Source organism: Hyperoodon ampullatus (genome assembly GCF_949752795.1).
Source record: "Hyperoodon ampullatus genome assembly, chromosome: 13".
Taxonomy (NCBI): domain Eukaryota; kingdom Metazoa; phylum Chordata; class Mammalia; order Artiodactyla; family Ziphiidae; genus Hyperoodon; species Hyperoodon ampullatus.
The window spans coordinates 65722132-65744521 of record NC_136926.1 but is presented as its reverse complement, the minus strand read 5'-3'; the positions used below and the strand labels follow the sequence as shown (position 1 = coordinate 65744521).

Genomic DNA, 22390 nt, shown 5'->3' with positions numbered 1-22390 from the left:
CTTTTTCACAAAGCCAGTTCAGTTAACAGATTGCTGCAAGTTCAAGCTCTAGAGTTAAATGAGTTAGTTTTCCATTACTGAAGTATTATCATTGCTTGAATTTTTACAGATGAAGAAACTGAGGCATGGGGAGGTTAAGTAAGTTGCCAGGTGTCACACAGCTAGTCAGTGCTGGAGCTGGGCTTTGAACGTAGTCACGTTCTGTAGTCCAGTTCCACGTGCTTTTCTGCCTTCCTGTCAGATATCCCCTGTTCCTACTCTGGTCCTGAAGTGCCTTCAACTTCAGTGTAGCATTTGATTCCAATTAAGTTTGATCCTGTTAAATTCCACTGGGGTATTTTGGAATATTGAGTCTACCACTGAGTATTGTTTTTGAAACATCATTAAGTGTACTTAATTTTATAAATTTATTACCCCATCTACATCTTGTCCAAAAGAGTACTATGGAAACTTAGAATGTCATCCACATTAAGAGAGGGAGTTCCTTTTGTAAGTATCTTCTTAGTACTTGACACAGTGCTGGGCACATGTAAGTAGCTCCATGAAGACATGCTGAATGAATGAAAAGGGTACACAAAACTTTAATTACATCAGTCTAGTAGTCTTGGTTGTTCTTTCTAACAACACAGGGTTTTTTGTTTGTTATTTTAATGGCTAAGCATAAAATTCAAATGATTACTTATAAAGCCATTCAATGGCTGTTGAATGAACACAAGATTGTGAAGTTGGGATTCGGAAATATGGTTGAAGTCCTGTCAGCCTCAGCATTTTGTTTCAGTATTTTGTTTTGATTTACAGTCGCTATGAAATATTAATTCATGCGGAGACACACTTGCACACATTAACTGGGTTTTTTGGCTGTGTTGCGTCTTAGTTGTGGCACATGGGACCTTTGTTGAGGCATGCAGGATCTGTCGTTGCAGTGTGCGGGCTTCTCTCTAGTTGTGGCCTGCGGGTTTTCTCTCTCTAGTTGTGGCATGTGGGCATGGTTGCCCCACAACATGTGGGATCTTAGTTTCCCGACCCGGGGTTGAATCCATGTCCCCTGCATTGGAAGGAGGATTCTTTACCACTGGACCACCAGGGAAGTCCCCTACATTAACTGGTTTTTAAAAAAACCGTTTGTCTTGAAATCTCAGGATAGTCTTTCATTAAGCTAAACCCAAAGCTTAAAAGTAGGAGATTTTTGATTCAGAGTGAAACTCTAACAATATCTAATCACGTGTCTATTCTGAATTATGAGATCTGGACAAAAACCTGCCCTAACTTAGAGCACAGGTTGCCCCTTGCTACTCACAGTGGGGCTCTCCACCCAGCAGCAGTGGGCATCACCTGGGAGACTGTCACAGCTGCAGAATCTCAGGACTCACTTCACACATGCAGAATCAGAATTTAAACTTTAGTGAGAATGCCAAGTGATTTAAATGCACACTAAACGTTGAGAAGCACTGTCAACTTCAGTAGTGTAGGGTGGCCGTGGGATTCTGTACTTGCAGCAAGCTCCCAGGTAATGCTGTTGCTGCTGGTCCATGAACCACACTTGGATTAGCAAGGTGCTCTACATTTTATCACAATGAGAAGATTATACAGTTACTTGCATCTCCTCTCAAGCTGTGACAAGAAAACATACCCAGCAGATAGACCTGGGTTAATTGGACAGTTAACTGAGCGCTAAGCAGGTGGGCTGTAATGGTGTACTTATTCCTATGTATATCTTTTCTCTGCAGTTTTGGATTCTGAGATGAGGTGGCTGTTTTCTCCTACAGTTTCTGTTATTTCCATTTGTAAATCATTTTTCGTTGTTTAGAATTAAGACCAAGCAGCAATCTCTCTCTTTGCTAATTTCCCCAATTAGATTCGAAACTGACAATAAGGTTCATCCCTGAACAACTTCAGTCTGACATTTGGCTTTATAAATGTTATGATATGCTCATTTTGATTTCAGTTCTTAACTTTAACTTTTAAAAACCTTTTCTTCTCTTGCAGTTGAAAACAATCCTCGAACAGGAAACCTTGGTGCACTAATTAAGGTCTTCCTGTCTAGAACCAAAGAACTAAAACTTTCAGCAGAATGTCAGAAGTAAGCTGGATGATTAAATCACACTCTCTCTATATTTAATTTATATTTAACAGTATGAGTATTTTTCATTTATTGGTAGAAATAGGGTATGGTCTTGGAATTGTTCTCATTATTAAGGCAAAAAGTAAAAGAGGTTTTAATTTACTGTCCAGGTCATTGTAATGAGATTATAAATTCTGGAATCTGATTTCAGCATTTTAGACAATCTTTAGAAATATATTCCTTAAGAAGATTAATTGTGTAATTATTATTAAAAGAAGGTAATTTTCTCCCATTTCCACTGCTGGTTGTGTCTAATTTAAATATAATAAGTCCCCTACATACGAACCTTTAAATTGCAAACTTTCAAAGATGCGAAAGTGTGTTTGCATGTCCAATCACGTAAGTTAGTTCACGTATCTGGCGTACATTGTCACATGTGTGCATGCTCTACAAGTGGTCGTGCTTTTGTGTACTTTACAGTACTGTATAGAGTACCGTAGTACAGTATCTTTATTTCAAGCCCAGGATGTCTGGAAGCAAGCGTAAAAGCAGCAGTGATGTAGCTGGTACTGCTAAGAAGTGCCAAGTGATAACGATGGAAACAAAAGTGAAAACAATTTTGAGAGTGGAGCGAGGCGTGTGAAAAGTATTATAAACCTATTACAGTACAGTACTATTTAGCCGAGTTTGTTAGTTGGGTACCTAGCCTAACTTTCGTTCGACTTACAAACAAATTGGACTTATGAACATGCTGTCAGAATGGAACTCGTTTGTATGTAGGGGACTTACTGTAATGACTTAGTGTATTGTTTCATTCCACATTTGTTTCCTTTATTTCTTTCATATTAGGCGAACAAAGGTTCAGAATAGATATTATGGTTTTATATTTATATAGTGGAAGGTTCACCTTTTATCCACTCGAGCATTTTTTGAAACCATTTTTGGAGGGTAGTCTCTTAAAGATTGCTCATTGCCCTGTTTCCAAATAACTTATATTGAATCCAGTTAAAATTGTTGTGAGTCCATGATTATTAATACAAATAGCAGGTATTGTACTGTGCAGCTGGTAATGCCCCATTTAAAATTTTGGTTGTGGGGACTTCCCTGGCCGTCCAGTGGTTAAGACTCCGAGCTTCCACTGCAGGGGGCATGGGTTCAATCTCTGATCCAGGAATTAAGACCCCACATGCTGCAGGACGCAGCCAAAAAAAAAAATTTTTTTTTTGGTTGTATATTTGCATATATTCTCTTTATGTTACTATAGTTTTTATTTTTTCTATTTTTAGTTTTCTTTTCTTTGAATTGCCTGTGTATGGGGCAACTATAAAGTTAAGAACAAAGAGCAGTCATGCCTAAAGGAAAAATATTTTAAAGTTGACTCATTATGTAAAATACACAGAATGAAATATGAGGTAAATTATAGTAGATATCGTTGGTCCAGTGTCATAAATCATGAGCCATAAAAAAAAGGTATGGACATTGTTCTAATATTACAAACAAAATGGGCAAAATGATTGAGAAATCAATGGACTAGAAATAAAGTGATTGTGCTCATGATTAAATACTGATTTTTGTGTAATTTTGCTCTTTCTAGCCACATCTTCATTTGGCAGACACACAATGCTTTGTTTATTATTTGCTGTTTGCTGAAAGTGTTCATTTGTGAGATGTCAGAGGAAGAGTTACAACTTCATTTTACTTATGAAGAAAAATCTCCTGGCAGTTACAGTAAGTATTGCCTTTGAAGATGCTCTGGGATAACGTGTGTAACATATAAGGATAGAATTTGCAGAATTAGAAGTATAATTTTGAAAATTCTACTTTTCCTCATAATTTTTTTTTTTTTTTGGCTGCGCCACGTGGCACGTGGGATCTTAGTTCCCCGACCAGCGATCGAACCTGTGAACCTGGCAGTGGAAGCATGGAGTCTTAACCAGTGAACCGCCAAGGAAGGCCCAATTTTCATTTTTAAGTGACCTGACACCATCACTCTTTCTTCCCCTATATTAATTTAAATGAGCTGAGACACTTATAATTTGTTTCTTTTTTCTCTTTTTTTAAATAAGGGGGCCAGGGGCTTCCCTGGTGGCGCAGTGGTTGAGAGTCCGCCTGCCGATGCAGGGGACACGGGTTCGTGCCCCGGTCTGGGAAGATCCCACATGCCGCGGAGCGGCTGGGCCCGTGAGCCATGGCCGCTGAGCCTGCGCGTCCGGAGCCTGTGCTCCGCAACGGGAGAGGCCACAACAGTGAGAGGCCCGAGTACCGCAAAAATAAATAAATAAATAAATAAATAAATAAGGGGGCTGTTAAGATTGAGACTTTTCTTTATTTTGACTTCTGTGTATATGGGAAATAAAAATCACGAATATTCCTTTCAGGAAACAAATGTCAATTTAAATACCATTACTAGGCCAACACATTATTAAGGGAGACAACCAATCAGAATTACAGATTTTATAAATGTTAAAGGTTATTTTCATAGGACATAACAGTCTCTGAGTCTGGGTATCTCTGGGACTCCTTGATCAGAAATAACGTTTTTAAGTATAGTTTTTTTTTTTTTTTTTTTTTTTTGCGGTACGCGGGCCTCTCACTGCTGTGGCCTCCTCCACCGTGGAGCACAGGCTCCGGACACGCAGGCCCAGCGGCCACGGCTCACGTGCCCAGCCGCTCCGCGGCATGTGGGATCCTCCCGGACCGGGGCACGAACCCACGTCCCCTGCATTGGCAGGCGGACTCCCAACCACTGCGCCACCAGGGAAGCCCTAAGTATAGTTTTATGATGCCAAGTGAAGCCATCTTTATGAGGGTGTTATGACTGTTAGTCCGCTCTCAGTTTGTAATTGAAATTTGTGAGGATTTCATATTTGAACATTTTCCTGTAGGCTATGTATGATGTGGTAGTAGATTGTTTGCCAGAGAGAATTTGTTTCATTATGCAAACATAGCTCTTTCCACTATTCCATGCCTTCGAGAACAGTCAAGGGGACAAAGCCAGCCCTAGGCAAAACTGTGAAGTACTACAAAGTTGTTTGCATTCTCCCTTTGCCTTCAATACAAGTTTCCCTTTCCTCTGTCTTGGTATTATGTCCTATTTTTGCTGACATAATAACTGATATTTATTTTACATTTTTTATGCATAAAGCCAATCTTTTAAGTCCTTAGGGGCCTAAATCTGTTGCTGGCTTCTGCAGACACTTACGGTAGCTTGTTTCCTTATGTCTTTGATGGTGCTGACTCTGAGCTTTTATTTGTTTGATCTTAACCTGAGGCCCCAAATAAGGGTAGGATTTGCATTTGCTTCTAAGGGGATCCAGGGGTTGCACCACTTCAGTCTCCTTCAGCAGTTCTTGGCTTAATGTGGCTCTCAGGCTCAGCTTCCCAGTGGCAAGTCTGAAGACTTAGTCTCCCGGTAGCTGGCTTCATCCTCAGGGACACCCTACCCTTAGAGTTTGCTTATTGTTCAGTGTTTTACTCTGGATTCAAGCCACGGTTTGTTTGCTTGTAGTGGTGGTTCTTTTTGGTTATGGTGCTGGGGTCCTTAGAGATTTCCTTTACTTTATGGAAGCCCATCAGTGCACTAAAGAGTGTATTTTAACCAAGAACTTGTTGTTTTGTACAGGAGGGCCCTTTGGAGTAACTACTCCACAATACTGCTGCCAGTTATAGTTTCTTTACAGATATTTTTAATTTTTTAAATGAGGGAAGATACCTTAGGAGATTGAGAGACTGAAGGTAAAAGCAAAAAAAAAAAAAAAAAAAAAAGATGGGCGAGAAGCTGTAAAAAGGTCCAGGGAAGTAAGAGGCACTAGGATCTGGAGCACAGAGAGGGAACACAGGTTTGCTCTGGAAGAACGTGCCACCTGTGTCCCAGAACGGGCAGGTGTCGGGGGCTGAGGAGGAGGGGGAGGAGGAAGGGCACCTGCCGGGAGCAAGACGTGTGGGCCTGAGGAGCCTGGGAACCAGTTAGCACAGCTTTGTGCAGAGTAGAAAGAGACTAGGCACGGGCTTCCCTGGTGGCGCAGTGGTTGAGAGTCCGCCTACCGATGCAGGGGACACGTGTTCGTGCCCCGGTCCGGGAGGATCCCACATGCCATGGAGTGGCTGGGCCCGTGAACCATGGCTGCTAAACCTGTGTGTCCGGAGCCTGTGCTCCGCGGTGGGAGAGGCCACAATGGTGAGAGGCCCGCATACCGCAAAAAGAAAAAAAAAAAGAGACTAGGCACTTGTCAAGTCCAGGTGAAAGGCTTGCTTGACTAGGTTTCCTTGGCGCAGAATAGCTCAATATATATTTATTTTTAAAAATCATTTATTTTGTAGGACTTGCTCTCAAGCATAGTAGATTAAACATACATGATCATCTTTGCTTTCTCCTGAAACCCCGGTGAAAGATCAGTAAAGGGATTTTTAATAAGTTATGAATTTATTAGGTTAAAGAGAAAGAGAGGGGGACACAGTGTTTTTTGTTTGTTAATTTTTTTTAAGTCTATTAAATTTGTTACAATACTGCTTCTGTTTTATGTTTTGTTTTTTTGGCTGTGAGGCATGTGGGATCTTAGCTCCCCGATCAGGGATCAAACCCGCACCCCCTGCGCTGGAAGGCAAAGTCTGAACCACTGGACCGCCAGGGAAGTCCCCACAATATTAGTAACATTTTGCAAGTTGGAAAACTGAGTAATGCTGAATTAAACTGAACAGTGAAAGCTGGGAGCTAAATGCCTTCAGGGTTGGAGAACTTCAGAGAAAAGCCAGTTCTTGCTGCAAAACCCTGGAGATGCTTAGGAATTGGAAGTGCCAGGTGTCTCTGAAGGCAGACAACCAGGGGGATTGATGGAAAGATCTCTCCCCTGTCATGTACAGTCATGGGACCACCCCTTCCCCCATTTAGTACTAAAATCTGCTCTCTGTAGAGGCTGGACCAATGGGGCCTCCCTCTGTGAGCTCTTGGGCACAGTGGAGGCAGTGGTGTACCGAGAACAGGGTTAAGAGAAAAGGCTACAAAATGGAAGAGTGAGGCATCTTGACTTGGCTTCTAGAATGCTGGCACTGGGGTTTTACCCACCCCACTTTCTTTCCTGCCAGAAGGCGAGTGGATACTCTTCTGGAGAAAATGAACCCAAAACAGGGAAAGACTTACAGAAAGGGACATTTAGATGCCCCTCAATGAAGCAGCTCACAACCCACCTGTGGGAACCCCTGCGTGGCAGGCTGTGCCGTTTGTCTCCCTCTAGCTGGTAGATGGGGAGTCAGGGATCCCATACAGGTGAGAAAACTTATAATTTGTAAGAGACCAAAACAAACAGAAGAAAAAAATTACATGAGATGGAAATTTATGGGAAAAAAATCCTTAATCACACTTCTTCAACACAACCAATTTCCTTTTCATTCCCCTCTGGCTTAAAACCTTTTCGAAACTGTTTGGAATTACCTTCCAAATCCGTGATGTATTTGTTTTACTAAATGCAGTGGAGGTAAATCTCTCTCCTTTGAAAGTAGCTTTGATTTCTTCTGGTGGCCGAGGTGCTTTGGCTCCCACCATGGCAGGGCTTTACTGCTCTTTCCTCCTCTTGAGCTGGTCCCTAGGGCCTGGGGCCGCTGTTGCTCAACAGGTGAACCGGAAATTGTATTGTGGGGGGAGGTGAGTGATTTTGGTTTTATTTTTGTCTTAATATAAAACTTAATAGTTTAATCTCATTAGTTATAGATAAGTAATGCAAAAACCCCCCAAAAAACTCCACGATAGTTGAACAATGTGACTCAGAGAAAAAAGAAAGCGCAGATTTATTCTTTTAAAATATTTAGTGTATAAGATTTGTAATCTGACTTTGCAGAAGAATAAAGTGCTTCTGGGACTCCTGACTTGTTCTTTGGTTATTTAATAGGTGATAGTGTGGTTCGCGATACTTCTTTCTCTCGCCTTCTTTCTTTTATGTAATCAGTGGAACAAAATGAATTAAATTTTACTAATTGGCACATTTTATAATGAAACCTCATAGAGTATATTATCCTTGAGGGTAATTAGAAACATTTCTGTTCGACTGCACAATAGCAGTTGACCAAAATTATTGCAGATTTTATTGGAATGGTTGTGTGACACAGGTTTATAAATATTGTAATGCATGGAAATGTAGACCAGTTTTATTTTTAGAAAAGACTGAATCCATTTGCTTTTCCTTAATTAATTTATGGAGACATATTTGATTTTTCTAATTAGAAGCTTAAATATGATTTTTAATACTTTAGAATAATTCCAGTATTAGCTTCACAGTTAAAATAGACAGTAACCTAGACTCTGTCATGTTTTTTCTGAGAAGAAGTTTATAGTAACTATAATCTAGCTATATGTCTTCATCTTAAGGAAGTCTTTTGCTCTGAACTTTCAGGCACTCTTTGCAGTGTAGCTCTGTTAATTCTTAAGTTTTAAGTACCTGTATTAGCACAGTATTGGGCAGCATTGAGAAACTGACAGTTTGACTTTCTGAATGCAAGGAAAACAATGATTAGCTCTCTGTCTTTTAATATTCCTTCTAATAACTATGTGTAATCTGATTTAATTGACCCATATGTTTCTTTTTTCTGGCTGCTGCTTTGTTTTCCGTCAGTGCTGTTTTTTCCCCTTCCTCGAATGAGTGCTTTAAAAATTTTTCTTTTCTCTCTCTCTTCCCCACCCCTCCTCCCCCCCAGCTCCGATGGAAGGCGTTTGGTTATGACAGTATTTTATTGTCTCTGGTTGTCTCCCTAAGGCCAAAATAAGAGAGTTGAATCTTAGTCCATGATTCTGAATGGGTGCCGGACGGAAAGCACTAACAGGGACTGGCCACAGCTTAGTTTCAGGTGTAGATTTATTAGAGCTGTGAGGGACCATAAATCTTGTCTTTCTTTCTCTTTCTTTGCACCTTCCTCTGCTGACGCTCATAGGGACCCGGGAAGTAGCATTTGGGCTTTAAAATGGGAGAACCTCAGGGATAGGGGTGGGATTTCAGTGACGTTGGTCTGCAAACTATTCGTAATAAGAGTTTGTATTTATTAGTCGTTTGAGATTATTTGTAAATTGGATATTTAAGTCAAGAACTTGAGTATGTGTTGATGAATGTGTAGGCTGTCACCTTGACATGTAAAGTAATATGTGGTATTTCCAATCTGTCCCCTAACACGGCTCAGAGTACTCACTTACCAGGGATTTCTATTTAGGGTCTTCAGTGAAACATGGATTGGTTGACTGGATTTTTTCCCAGCTTTGTATAGAAACAGGTCTTTAGAAGTAATTTGTAAGGTTTTTGTTTTTTTTTTTTCTCCTTTGGAAGTCTGAATTTGGGTTAAATCTGAATTCTGCCACTTACTCTAAGTAAACTAACCTCTCTGAGCCTTGATTTCCTCATCTGTAAAATGATGATGATCATACCTGCTCCTTAAGGGTTATTGTTAAGATTAATGTGAGCTAGAGAGAATGGAATGCTCATGACTTAAAATATTAAAATATTTAACTGGAGATATAGAGGCAGTTTAAAACCCTTTAAGAGATTAAAAAAACAGCTCTAGGTTATAAAAGTTCACAACACAGAAAAACACGCTGAATCTCTGCAAATTTCTTTACTCAAAGAGCATCAATTTACTTTGTCATGAGCCTGCAAATTTCAAGGACTTTTAAGATTCTCTTTCCTGTGAGAAATGCGTGAATAATTTTTGGCAGGTGAGTTTTATATTTACTTGTTTTTATTGAAACTAAGGAAGATATTTGGCCTCACATGAAAGCTAAGTGATATAAATGCTGCTTGGAAACTAATGCAATATGAGTGACTTGCTTAATGTAAAACCTGCTAAGCAGTCACTCTTCACTTGCTGTGAAATTATTTGCTTCTAGATTAGCCCCAGAAATGAGGGTATAGTATTATGCAAGAATGTTTTTCTTTAGTAAATGGAAGTTGTCAGAGATTTCACCTGGAATTTGCTTATTCTTGCCTTTAGTTTTGTTAGAACTTTGGCCTTGAAATGCTACTCTTTCCTTGTATGAAATGGATTTATCATTATTTTCATTAGTATTGTATTACATTGATAACGAAGCTGTGTATGTACTCCTTAATTAACCAGCTGTAAACTTGGCTGAGGTCATGATGTGGATGGCACATGGAACCAAAGAGAGGATCCTTGTCGCCATTTTAAGATTTGAAAATTAGATGTGTTTACACCCCGGAAGGAAAAAAATCCCATCAAGCACCATCTGTGTGTCCTGAGTACTTGTTCCCTCGCCTGCTGTGATTAAAAAACTTGTGCTGGGGACTTCCCTGGTGGTCCAGTGGTTAAGAATCCGTCTTGCAATGCAGGGGACGCTGGTTCGATCCTTGGTCGGGAACTAAAATCCCACGTACTGCGGGATCTACTGAGTATGTAGAGCCTGCGTGCCGCAACTACAGAGCCTGCGTGCCGCAACTTCTGAGCCTGCGTGCCACAACTAGAGAGCCCATGTGCCACAACTACAGAGCCCTTGTGCTCTGGAGCCCGCATGCCACAACTAGAGAGAAGCCCATGTGCCACAACTAGAGAAAAGCCTGCGCATCGCAACAAAAGATCCCACGTGCTGCAGCTAAGACCTGACGCAGCCAAATAAATAAGTATTTAAAAAAAAACCTTGTGCTCGCTGCTTGGCTGAACCAGGGGTATATTATTAAACTGGCTAATTTATTTGATCTAAAATGTTCTTTAGGGAATCAGTGAGTGACTTTAAATGTTCTTGCTGGGTCTGGGTCACCACACTCTCTGGGGTAAGCCAAGGAATGACAGTTCAGCAAATAAGTATGTATTATATGCCAACAAACCAACTTGTTGGAATCGGTTGTTAACTCGTTTGGGTTATGTTGGACAGCTTTTTTTTTTTTTTAAAGATTTATTTGTTATTTATTTATTTTAGGCTGCGTCGGGTCTTAGTTGTGGCACGTGGGATCTTCGTTGAGGCACGTGGGATCTTTTATCGTTGTGGTGCACGGGCTCTTTGTCCTGGTGTGCGGGCGTCTCTCTAGTGGTGGTGTGTGGGTTTTCTCTTCTCTAGTTGTGGCGCACAGGTTCCAGAGCATGAGGGCTCTGTAGTTTGCGGCACGTGGGCTCTAGTTGAGGTGTGAGAGCTCACTAGTTGTGGCACACGGGCTTTAGTTGCCCCGCGGCATGTGGGATCTTAATTCCCTGATCAGGGATAGAACCCACGTCCCCTGCATTGTAAGGTGATCCTGTTGGACAGCGTTGGCAGAGAGAGATTTAGTTACGTCTTCTCCTGACTTTCTTCACTAGTTGAGCTATAAGCCTATGACTTCTAGAATGAGATTTAATGTGGTTATTGAACTTGATTCTTGCTGTGTGTTCTTTTTAGCATTGATTCGTGTCTTCAGTGTGAAAGAATAATGTCTTCGAGCTTTGCACTGACCTCTCAGAGGGCTACTGTGCCAGTTCTATTTTTGGCGAGGCAGGAAGGAATTTCTTCATACTTTCTGATGATACCAGGTGATACTGTGGTCTAGAAAAACAGAATTGCTAAACTTTGTTTTGAGATTCCAAGTGCTTTGATGTTTTGGAAGTAACCACTAGATTTGGACTTAGACACCTGTGTTCACTTCATTGAACATGTATTGAGTGTGTATTATGTGCCCAGTTCTTTGTCAGTCATCACCCTGAAGAAGGACAAAGTCGAATAGGGGCCAGCTTTACATGTAGTCAGAAACTGAGATAGTGCAACCAACATTTATAATAACAGACAGATGCACAAGGCATAGATGCTGTGTAGATGATTATTTTTATTCAGGGTGAGGCAAGAGAGTTGGATTTTATGGAGGAGATGAAGACTGAGAATGGTTCAGGTAGATAAAGTTGGGCTTTCAAAAAAAAAATCAGGTTTTCTGGGCATTCCAGGAAGAGAGAATGTAATTGTGGGAGGCATGATATGGCATGTATCAGGCAGCTTGGCATTGCAGGAATATAAATCACGAAGGGAGTAATGGTGGGAGATAAAGATAGAAAGGGATTCAGGGCCTGTATCTTGCAGGGTCTGACATACTGTACTTTGGGGCTTTGAGTTTTTTCTGATGTGTAGTAATCAGCTTAAAGCAATTGACAGGATCTAAGCCAGGAGAATGAAAAGATGGAATTTAGTTAGCTCCCTCTGATAGCGATCTGGGGTTTGGATTGGAGAGGAGTAAAATTAGAGGTAGGAATACTAGTTAAGAAGGTTTAAAGAAGTTCCAGAATGAGTTTTAATTTAGTACATTTGTTTAAGTGAACTGAAATGATGACATAATGAACGAAAGAATGACAAGGAGTTAAGGAAAGAGGAAATATCAGAGGGGCAGACTGTGTAATTGAGAGGACCTAGAGATTGATTGGTTATAAAAAGATGAGTAGGAGAGAATCATCCGGGTTTGGGGCTTGGGTTACTGTTGTAGTCACCAAAAAGACAATAAAGAATAAAGAACTGGATTTGAAGTGTTGGGAAGAGGAGTTCAGTTTTGAGTGTGTTGAGGTTGAGGTACCAGTGAAGTATCTAGGTGGAGGTGGCCAGGAGGTAAGTAGATATAAAAATATGACGTGCAGTGGAGAGGCTGAGAGGAAAACCTTAGACTTAGGAATCACCAGGGTGTAAGTGATGGTTGATGAAGGGAGAACACAGGGAGTGAGACATGAAGAGAAGAAACCCAGTGGTGGAATTCTGGGGGAACATGTCAAGGTTGAAAGGTATTCTGAGGTAGCAGATACTGGGAATGAATAGAAAAAGTAGTAGGTTAGAAAGAAGGCTTAGGGACTGAGAGAAGAAAGGACTTCATGAAGGAGTGGGTGTCAGTAATGTCCAAAGCCAGGAGCCACGTGAGATCCTGATTGGCTTTGGAAGTTAGAAGGTCACTTGGCTTAGAGAAGTTTGGGACAGAGGAGCATTTCTATTGGAACAGTAATTTGTAACCTACCTTTGCTGCTCACTTATTCTGTGACTTGGGAAAGCCATTTTGTCTTTGGCTCTTTGTAAAGAGGTGGTTGGCCTCTTAGCGGGTTTCAGTCTGTGATTGGTGGGGCTCCATGGGTTCAGAGAAGGCACTTTGAGGCTCATCAAGGAGATCAAGGGTTAGGTCAGATATTCGTTGGGGGAGAAGGTGCAGATAGTCTATTCCTGATTCAAACAGAGCAGCTGGAGCAGCTTGCATTTTTATCTATTTTATCTATTTGACTTTAGTATCAGATTTTATTTGAAAAAACATAGTGCGGTATAAGAAACTTGAAAACTACTGGCCTACAGAAGCCATAGTTAACCTTCAAGCATTAAAAGAGATAGAATAAATAGCTGGTGTTCAAAATTCCTCTACTAGATGAAGATTATAATAGATGCTGACTTGCTTCATGATACAGATTTTATTCAGAGGTCAACATTAGTGTTCGAGTTTCTGTAATAATAATTATTCTTATTGTCATTAGGAATGAAAACTAAACTTCTAAATAACTGAATTCTAGGGACTTCCCTGGTGGTCCACTGGTTAAGACTCTGTGCTTCTACTGCAGGGGGCCCGGGTTCAATCCTGGGTTGGGGAACTGCATGCCACATGGCGTGGCCAAAAAAACAAACAAACAAACAAACAAAAACAAACTGTGAGCTGAACAACCGAATTCCATTTTACACTTTGTTAAAAAACGTTTTGTGTGTCTTACCAGGTTCTGACTCAGAAGATCTTTTGGAAGAATTGCTGTGCTGTTTGATGCAGTTAATCACTGATATTCCACTCTTGTAAGTTCTGGCTAAGCCAGGATTAGTTTTATCTTCTTTGTATATTGAAGATGGTAATTGATCATGTTGAAGAGTTTGTGGGTTGTGGTGTAGTATTTTCATGTATGCCTTTTATGTATGCCTCCATGTACATCCATGGGCTTCTTCTATCTCTCTTGCCTAATAATATTTAGACCCTGATGACCTGTCATCAACACAAGAATTTTATGTTGTTGAGGGGAAAATAAGCTCTTTAGCAATACTGAACATATGATAGGCACAGAATTAATCTCTGTAAACAAGGGTTTGAGAGGGAGACAGTTAAACCTAGTATATATGTGGTAGATGCTGCTAGTTTTCCACCCATTATTTGTTCTCCCCTTCTTCCTTGCTTCCTGATTTTATTGCTATATCTGGCCTTTTTTGGAGAGGTCAGATTTCCATTTCTAGCCTTTCTTGAAGCTAGGTGTGGTCAGTGAGATGTGGGGGGGAAGTCCTCAAATGAAACTTAGAGGTGCAGCTCTTTAAGGGGACCTGACTCATCTAGGAGGCATACATATATTTTTGTTTGTGAGAGCCCACTTTCCTGCTTTCTGGAATGTGGACAGGGTCTCTTTAGAGTTGTGTTGGACATCTTGGCACTAGGAGCTAAGAGACTCAGAAAAAATTCTGCTTTGGCGTCATTGAGCTGTTGAACCAAAGTCATCAACTACTACACCTCCTCCCCCTACCCCACACCCCGCCCTTGGATTTCTCATGTGAGAAAACTAGACCCTTATCTGTTTACACTGTTACAGCTAGATTTCTGTCACTACAGCTGAATGCAGTTTCTATGTGATTCAAAATGTTTGTTACTTTCAAAGCAGTCACTCTCAACTTTTTTTTTTAGTTGTCTCTCTGAGGAGTCTCTTTAGAATTTTTTTCTTTTTTTCTTTTGCGGTATGCAGGCCTCTCGCTGCTGTGGCCTCTCCTGTTGTGGAGCACAGGCTCCAGACGCGCAGGCTCAGCGGCTATGGCTCACGGACCCAGCCGCTCCGCGGCATGTGGGATCTTCCCGAACCGGGGCACGAACCTGTGTCGCCTGCATTGGCAGGCGGACTCTCAACCACTGCGCCACCAGGGAAGCCCTAGAATTTTTTTCTGAATTGCCTCTCTGAAGTCCTAATGAAATTTGAATACCCCAGATACACTGAATATCTGTTTATGTGCTATGGCCTTTTTGAGGGCCACACATCATTATAATATCTATGAAGTTTTTCACCTCTTAAGAACCAATTTTCACCCTCCTAAGGGTGATTTCGACCCCCCCATTGAGAATGCATATTTTATTTTATTTATTTTTTATTTTTTTATTTTTGGCCACACTGCACAGCATGTGGGATCTGAGTTCCCCGACCAAGGATCAAACCCATGCCGCTTGCAGTGGAAGCTTGGAGTCCTAACCACTGGATCACCAGGGAATTCCCGAGAATGCATATTTTAAAGGAATTATTTTTTGAACTAAAAAAGTAGGTTTTTAAGATTTATCATCACAGAATCTGAGTCTATGTGGGGATATCGTTGGAAATGTGCCACTTGCCTGTGGCCCAAAAAGGAGAGACAGGTATTTGTGAGAAAAGAGGCTCCTGACCTCTGTTGTGCACAAGTGCAGCATACAAAATTGTAATATAGATTTAGAAATGAGAGCCACCAAAGCCTGTTGTGACTTGGTCTGGTGACGTGCAGCCTGGAAGGTAGGGCTGAGACAACTGAGGAATCACTGACAGGGAAGGGCACGGGAAAAATGTCCCAGGCAAGTTGAACTCTTGTGACAGACACAGCTCTTTGCATGCCTGGTATCCTTCCTCCCCTTCCTCTCCAATATTGTTGGGGGCAGGGTGTGCCCAGCTTAGTTTTCTGGCACTTTGGGAACTAAATATGGCTCTGTGACACAGTCTGAGCCAATTACACGTAAGTGGAAGTCATGAGCTCGCAGAGCACGTACCTTCAGCCCGTTGCCCTTGACCCTTCTCTTCCTTCCTGGACGTGGAGGCAGTGTTTGGGCCATATTGAAACTATGAAGATGGGCGCCACACACGAAGAACAGTGTCCCAGCAGTGTGGGACACTGATAATGTTATAGAACCATTACACCAACCCTGGATGGCTTATCTTTGGATTTCTCCTTATGTGAAAAGAGCAAACAGTTATTTTGGTTAAGCCACTGTGGCTATTAGCTTTCTGTTACTTATGGTCACATGTGGGAAGGGGAACACATATACTGCCTACTGTTTGCTTATCACAGTATGTGTGGTGCTTCATGTGTTCCTGATTTAATTTTAAAAGTAGCACTACCTCTATTACATTTGTTGTTACCAAATACCAGCAATTCTGTATATATCCTGAATGAGCGCCTTTTGTTGTTGTTGATAAAATGTCATGGTAAAGTTAAGGGGGATGGAAATGATAAATCCCTTTAGATAGTAAATAAGCTGTGAATACAATAAATAGACCAGCCACTTAAACACTCTTGGAGAGGAAGCAGTGTTGTAATAAATCAAACATTTTAGTGTTTTATGTGTTTATACTTTTTAAATGAACTGAAAATGCACAGACAACCAGATGTCTTGTATTATGTACACTCAGCTTTAACCAGCTGAAACAATTTCTTATGATTTAATGTTCTTGGAACTCTATCCTACAAGAAGGTTTGTCTTGGTAACAGTTTCCATGTGAAACCAACCTACTCTTTAAATGTTTCATCTACTATAACCATAGTGCAGTGTTACCGATCAACTTATAATTTAAGGAGGAATGTTAACCTATGAAAACTGGGGATGGTCTAGACACACCTGACTATCATCAGTCTCGCTATGAACGTTGAAGTTTAACGTTGGCATGCCAGTGCTGCATTAGCGGGTGAACAGCAAGAGGAAACTAATTTTAATTGCCGTCATGGGTAGTGCAAAACTAGCTTAAACGTTTCATTTGAGACTATGAAATCATTCTATTAATATTGAAAGTAAATGATTACCAAGAACAGAGGTAGATAGACATTTAGAAATCTATACGTTTTAACTGATACTTCATCATTAAGAGAACAGGATCAACTGTGGTAGTTTAAACTCGCAGAATTTGTAGGAATTCATTTGTAATGAAAATGGACTTTTAAGTAGTAAGTGGATACTGCTTCTCAGTTTGGATTTCTTGATAAAATATTAATTCTCTGAGGTGTTAGTCTTCAAAGACAGATTCCAATTACACACCTCCCAGGAATCCTTCCTTAACACCACACCTCTCAGCGTTTATATATGTATTTAAAAGAAAGATTAAGTCAGGCGCCATCTCGGGACTTGACATTTTTTAGTGTATATTGGGTTGATCCAGTAGAATTGAAATGTCTTCCAAAAGTAAAACCTTGTCTTTAATTGTTATACCTTCTTGATCTCAAGGAGTTGAATGAGAGAGGAGTAAGGTACGATAAAGGTATGTCCCTCAAGACACTAATGGAGGGTGTAATGGAACATGGTCGGCAGGCCAGGGTTGAAAGCACACACTTAGAATTTGTGACACTGGTTTGCTTCTTTCAGTGTTACCGTGAGGGTTGAGTGAGACCCCGTGATTCTTCCCAGTGATGGAGTTTAGGTGGGGCCCTAGCAGCATAAGCAGTTACCTTGTATGGGCCTAATACTTACATTTTGAGGACTGCTTATGATGCTTTTTTATTATGAAATAGAGTTTATTTTGAGAACTTGAACTGGATGTCTTTCCTTGTCTTTTTGTCTCTGTCCGTTGCTGTTGTTTTTGTCAAAGCTGTCACTCTCAGCTGTTTACGGTGATTCCATTGTCAAGAACAGACCCTACTCCTTGCCTCTGTGCCCCCTCACTCTGGACACATCCTGAGAGGTCTGCTTAGAGTGGGCCTTTCTGTGGGCTCCAGCCCCTTCCTCTGAGATCCATTTATGTGTCTTCTCCTTTATCAACCTGTGAACTCAGTAAGGAGGATTGGGACGGCTTAATTCTCAGCCCGGCCCTGATGGGCAGATTTTTTAATTCTAAAATTTAAGAAACTTTAGTTTTTTCATAAGTTATATATTGATAAAGATACGATATTCAAACTGGATTGCCTTCCCCGCCTTTTCCAGGAGTGTGTGTATGTCTGTGTCGTGGGACTTTGCTGCTTCAGTGCAGGGGTATCTGATGTCATCCGCTGACCTTGTCCATGTTACTCATTCTGCTTCAATAACGCTGGTGTCCTTGCTAATTTGGAACAGGCCAACCCACTGCTGTCTTCAAAGCCTTTGACCTTCCTTCTGCTGCCTTGCATATCTCCCCTCAGACATCTGCATGGCTCTTGTCCTGACCTCCTTCAAGCTTCCTTCTGCTCAAAGTTCTGCTTCTTAGAAACAGCTGCTCTGACCTACCCTAAAATAGCATGCCTCTCATTTTCTGTCCTTTTATCATGCTTTATTTTTTTGTCCTAATACTTATCACTGCTTTTAATTAATTTATTTATTCATTTTTGGCTGCATTGGGTCTTCGTTGCTATGCGCGGTCTTTCTCTAGTTGCGGCGAGCAGGGGCTGCTCTTCGTTGCGGTGCATGGGCTTCTCATTGTGGTGGCTTCTCTTGTTGCGGAGCTCGGGCTCTAGGCGCGTGGGCTTCAGTAGTTGCAGCAGTCAGGCTCAGTAGTTGTGGCTTGTGAGCTCTAGAGTGCAGGCTCAGTAGTTGTGGCGCATGGGCTTAGTTGCTCTGTGGCACGTGGGATCTTCCCGGACCAGAGCTCGAACTGTGTCCCCTGCATTGGCAGGCAGGATCTTAACCACTGTGCCACCAGGGAAGCTCGTATCACTGCTTTTCATATTACCTGTTATTTCTCAAAGAAATTGGAATGAAAGCTACATGGAAACAAGGGCTCTTCCTGCGTTAACATTTGTTTTGCTCACTGCTGTCCCCTTAGTACTCAGGTTAGCCTGGCAAGTGGAAGACTCAAAAAAATTTGTTGAATGAGTAAATCCATGGGAGCACAACCTATTCAATGTGCTTAAATATTTTGTTTGTTTCTCATCATCTGGTCTATATGGAAACACAGTAGTATGCTAAGGCATATTCCATTGCAGATATAGTGGCTCAAAGCCCCTTGCAGTTAGTACATTATATTATAAACACTAGGTATCTTATAGACGTTAGCAGTGGAAAGGGGCTACTAGAAACCGAAACACTGAGAAATTACATCTGACAATATTTAAGGAAATGGTAGATTAATTAGCTATAAATGCTGACTAGTCTGGAGCCATTTAGTTTAGGGATGGACAGTCAGCATTGTATCTCAGTAGTCCCCCAGATGATCCCTTCACAATATAATAATTTCCTTTTCATTAAGTTCATCCACAAAAACATATGTTATGAATATACTAAACTATGTGTATTTATGGTACTGGGCCCTGGGCAAAGAAAGGCATGACTTTGGAAGAGCTTAGAGGTGGATAGATGCATAGAAAGATAGCCCAGTAAGAGGAACAACTGATACATGCTGCAGTCATTGGGAGCTGTAGTGATGAGCAGCGGCTAGGTCTTCAAGGAGGCAGAAAGGAGCTGCATAGGGACCTCTTGGATGCGTCTAATGTGTTTGGAGAATCACAAGTCTATTCGTTTGATTAGAGTGGAGGGTTTGTGGGAGACTAGGGCTGGAGAAGCTATGTGGTTTGATGGAGTAAAGACTTGCATATTAAAAGGACTAAATGTTTGATTAGGTTTAGGGTTCTCTTTATTAAGATATAAAAGAACATAATATATATATTTTAGAGCTAGTTCTCTGAAATCAATTTTGGATGTATTTGGGGAGGGATGAAACTGATTAAGAATCTTATTGGTAAAATTAACTTTACTGGATTTATGAAATGTAATTAAATGATATAAAATATACATTTATTCGACCCATAGTTGTTAGTATTGGCTTAGATGTTATACTTTGGAAAATCTGAATATTGAAAACTTTTGGTGGCAGTGGTGAAGTAGGTGGTTCAAGAACCTGAAGATCCATAAACAGTTTCTTTATGAAGTCTGCAAGTTTTTGAGAGTGAAGGAACTGGAGAGACCCACGTTGGCAGTGAACGGCCTAACTGTTGGGAAAATGTACAGCCCTGCATGTTGATACCCAAACTCTTCTCAAATCCAGCCTCAGCAGAGTAGGTAGCTAAAACAAGTCAGCATTTAAGTTTTAGGTGCTGTAAAGTAAACATCTGGTGTAGCTTTCTGGTTGAATTAGATGTTTAAGACATTACAAGCACTGAATTAAAGATGATAGCATTTTCAAATACCAAGACAGAATTAAGTTCACAATAGCTTATTAGTTTGAAAATTGATTTCTGGTGCCTCTGGGAAAAAAATCCTGGTTAAAAAGTTTTAATATGTAAGCCATTACCAGGTTTATTGAAGAAATCTGACTGAGATATATCCAGTACCACAAATGTTTATATTATAACCTATGTGCTCAGATTGTTCATAATTGCATTATTGAATATTGCCAAGAAGTGTAGGAGACATGTATTAGGAAAAAACACCACTAATTCTGCATCCAGAAGATAGTGTTTGAATCCTAGCATTACCACTCATCAGCATTGTCACTGCAGGCCTCAGTTTTCTCATTTTAAAATTGGGGTTCATAGATCATAGACTGTCACTTGGAAAAGACATTTGAACACATCTGGTTCAGTTGTTTAATAGTTTAGATGTGGAGATTGAAGTGCGTGAGTTTGGAGATCAACTCATGTAGCCATTGAAGGAACAGCCAGGCAAGTTGTTAGTTTAATACACCATGTCCTGAGCTGCAGTAGAGGGGCCTGCAGCTGAGAGGGAGCATCTCATCCTGGGATGAGGTGTGTCTAGTGCTCTCACTGCCTACTCTGTTGCTTAGGATTGCGTTGAAGACCAAGTAATGCACTCAAAAATGCTTTTATAAATTTTAAAATGCTTTATGATTATAAAACTATGTTGCTTTACACATACTAAGTACTTAAGAAAAATAATATATTTGCTTCTGAGTCAATTTTCCTATTTTAAACTTTTCAGTAAAAAGTAATAGCACTTGGGGGCTTCCCTGGTGGCACAGTGGTTGAGAGTCCCCTTGCTGATGCAGGGGACACGGGTTCGTGCCCCGGTCCGGGAGGATCCCACATACCCCGGAGCGGCTGGGCCCGTGAGCCATGGCCGCTGAGCCTGCGCGTCCGGAGCCTGTGCTCCGCAACGGGAGAGGCCACAACAGTGAGAGGCCCGCGTACCGCAAACAAAACAAAACAAAACAAAACAAAAAGTAATAGCACTTGGTCATTAACAAGTATAGTGGTCATAGGACGCAGCATGTCTGAGATTCAAAAGAACAAGGCTGAATAGTTTGTGTGGGAACTGAAGTAAGTTCCTGTTGGGTCAGGCTGCTTGGAGGAGCTTCTCTGGCTGCTTTGGAGGACTGGTTCTAGCCTGGCATTAGGTGTGAGAGATGAGCAGCAGCTAAAGCAGAGTCCTGAATCCTGACTGTCATTTTGCCTGTGTTTGCATGTTTCCTTGTAAGTTGTGGACTATTTAGAGGCGTATAATCATTGAATTTTTTAGAACTAGAATTAAGCTTATTTTATACATTTTCATTTTGTGTATAATGGCACTGAAGTAGAGAGAAAGGAAGTGACTTTCCTAAGGTCAGTTTGCAAGATTTTTAGGTAGCTCAGCCCTGAAAATGTTGAATCTCTGCCTTCAAAGAATTTTTACTCTTATGAAAGCAGGACTGGTACAGGATGCTTTTGTTAATTTCTTTTGCTGTTATTAATACATGTATAGCAAAATATGAATGAGGTGGTTTGATATTAATAACTACAACTTTTAATTCTACCAACAGTCAAACAATTGATTTTCTTTTCCTTTTTAAGTTTTTGTGTTACTTATATAATTCTTTACGGAGTGATTTCTTTTTGGGCACAATCCAGATTGCATTACCTTTGGATATTTAATGCTAGTCATTGATGTTGATGCAGTTATTTTAAATTGTAATGTATGTATGCACATGGTTTGGGAAGACAATCAAATAGCACAAAGGGCTTATGATGAGAACAAATCTCCTTGTCCTATATCCCTTTGCTCTCCAGAGACAGTCATTTTTCCTTTTTGACTCTTCTGGTGGTTTATATAAACCTTTACCCTTATCTTACCTTTATATGTATTTCTAAATAATATAACACTATTTCTTTTTTTTTTTTAATTAAAGGCTTTATTTTTCAGAGCAATTTTAGATTCACAGCAAAATTGGGCAGGAAGTACAGAGTATTCCCATACCCTTCCTCCCACACATAGCCTCCCCTGCTGTCAACATTTCTCACCACAGTGGTACATTTGTTACAGAAGATGAACCTACATTGATACATCATTATCACCCAAGTCATAGTGTACATTAGGGTTCACTCTTGGTGTGTTGTACAGTCAGTGGGTTTTGACAAATGCATAATGACATGTATCCACCATTACAGTATCATAAGTGTACTTTCACTGCCCTAAAAATCCTGTGTGTTCTGCCTGTTCATCCCTCCCACCCCCTTAACCCTTGGTCACCCCACTGATGCTTTTACTGTTTCCATAT

General features: G+C 40.8%; 1 protein-coding gene across 1 annotated transcript in view; it reads left to right on the top strand.

The window, feature by feature from the left end:
* DYM (dymeclin) overlaps positions 1 to 22390 on the top strand; it is a 388749-nt gene that overhangs the window by 68224 nt on the left and 298135 nt on the right. Inside the window, exons 4-6 of the mRNA XM_079717304.1 lie at positions 1987 to 2080; positions 3657 to 3790; positions 13739 to 13811. Coding sequence (XP_079573430.1) covers positions 1987 to 2080; positions 3657 to 3790; positions 13739 to 13811 — 301 coding nt within the window. The remainder of the gene's footprint in view (positions 1 to 1986; positions 2081 to 3656; positions 3791 to 13738; positions 13812 to 22390) is intronic.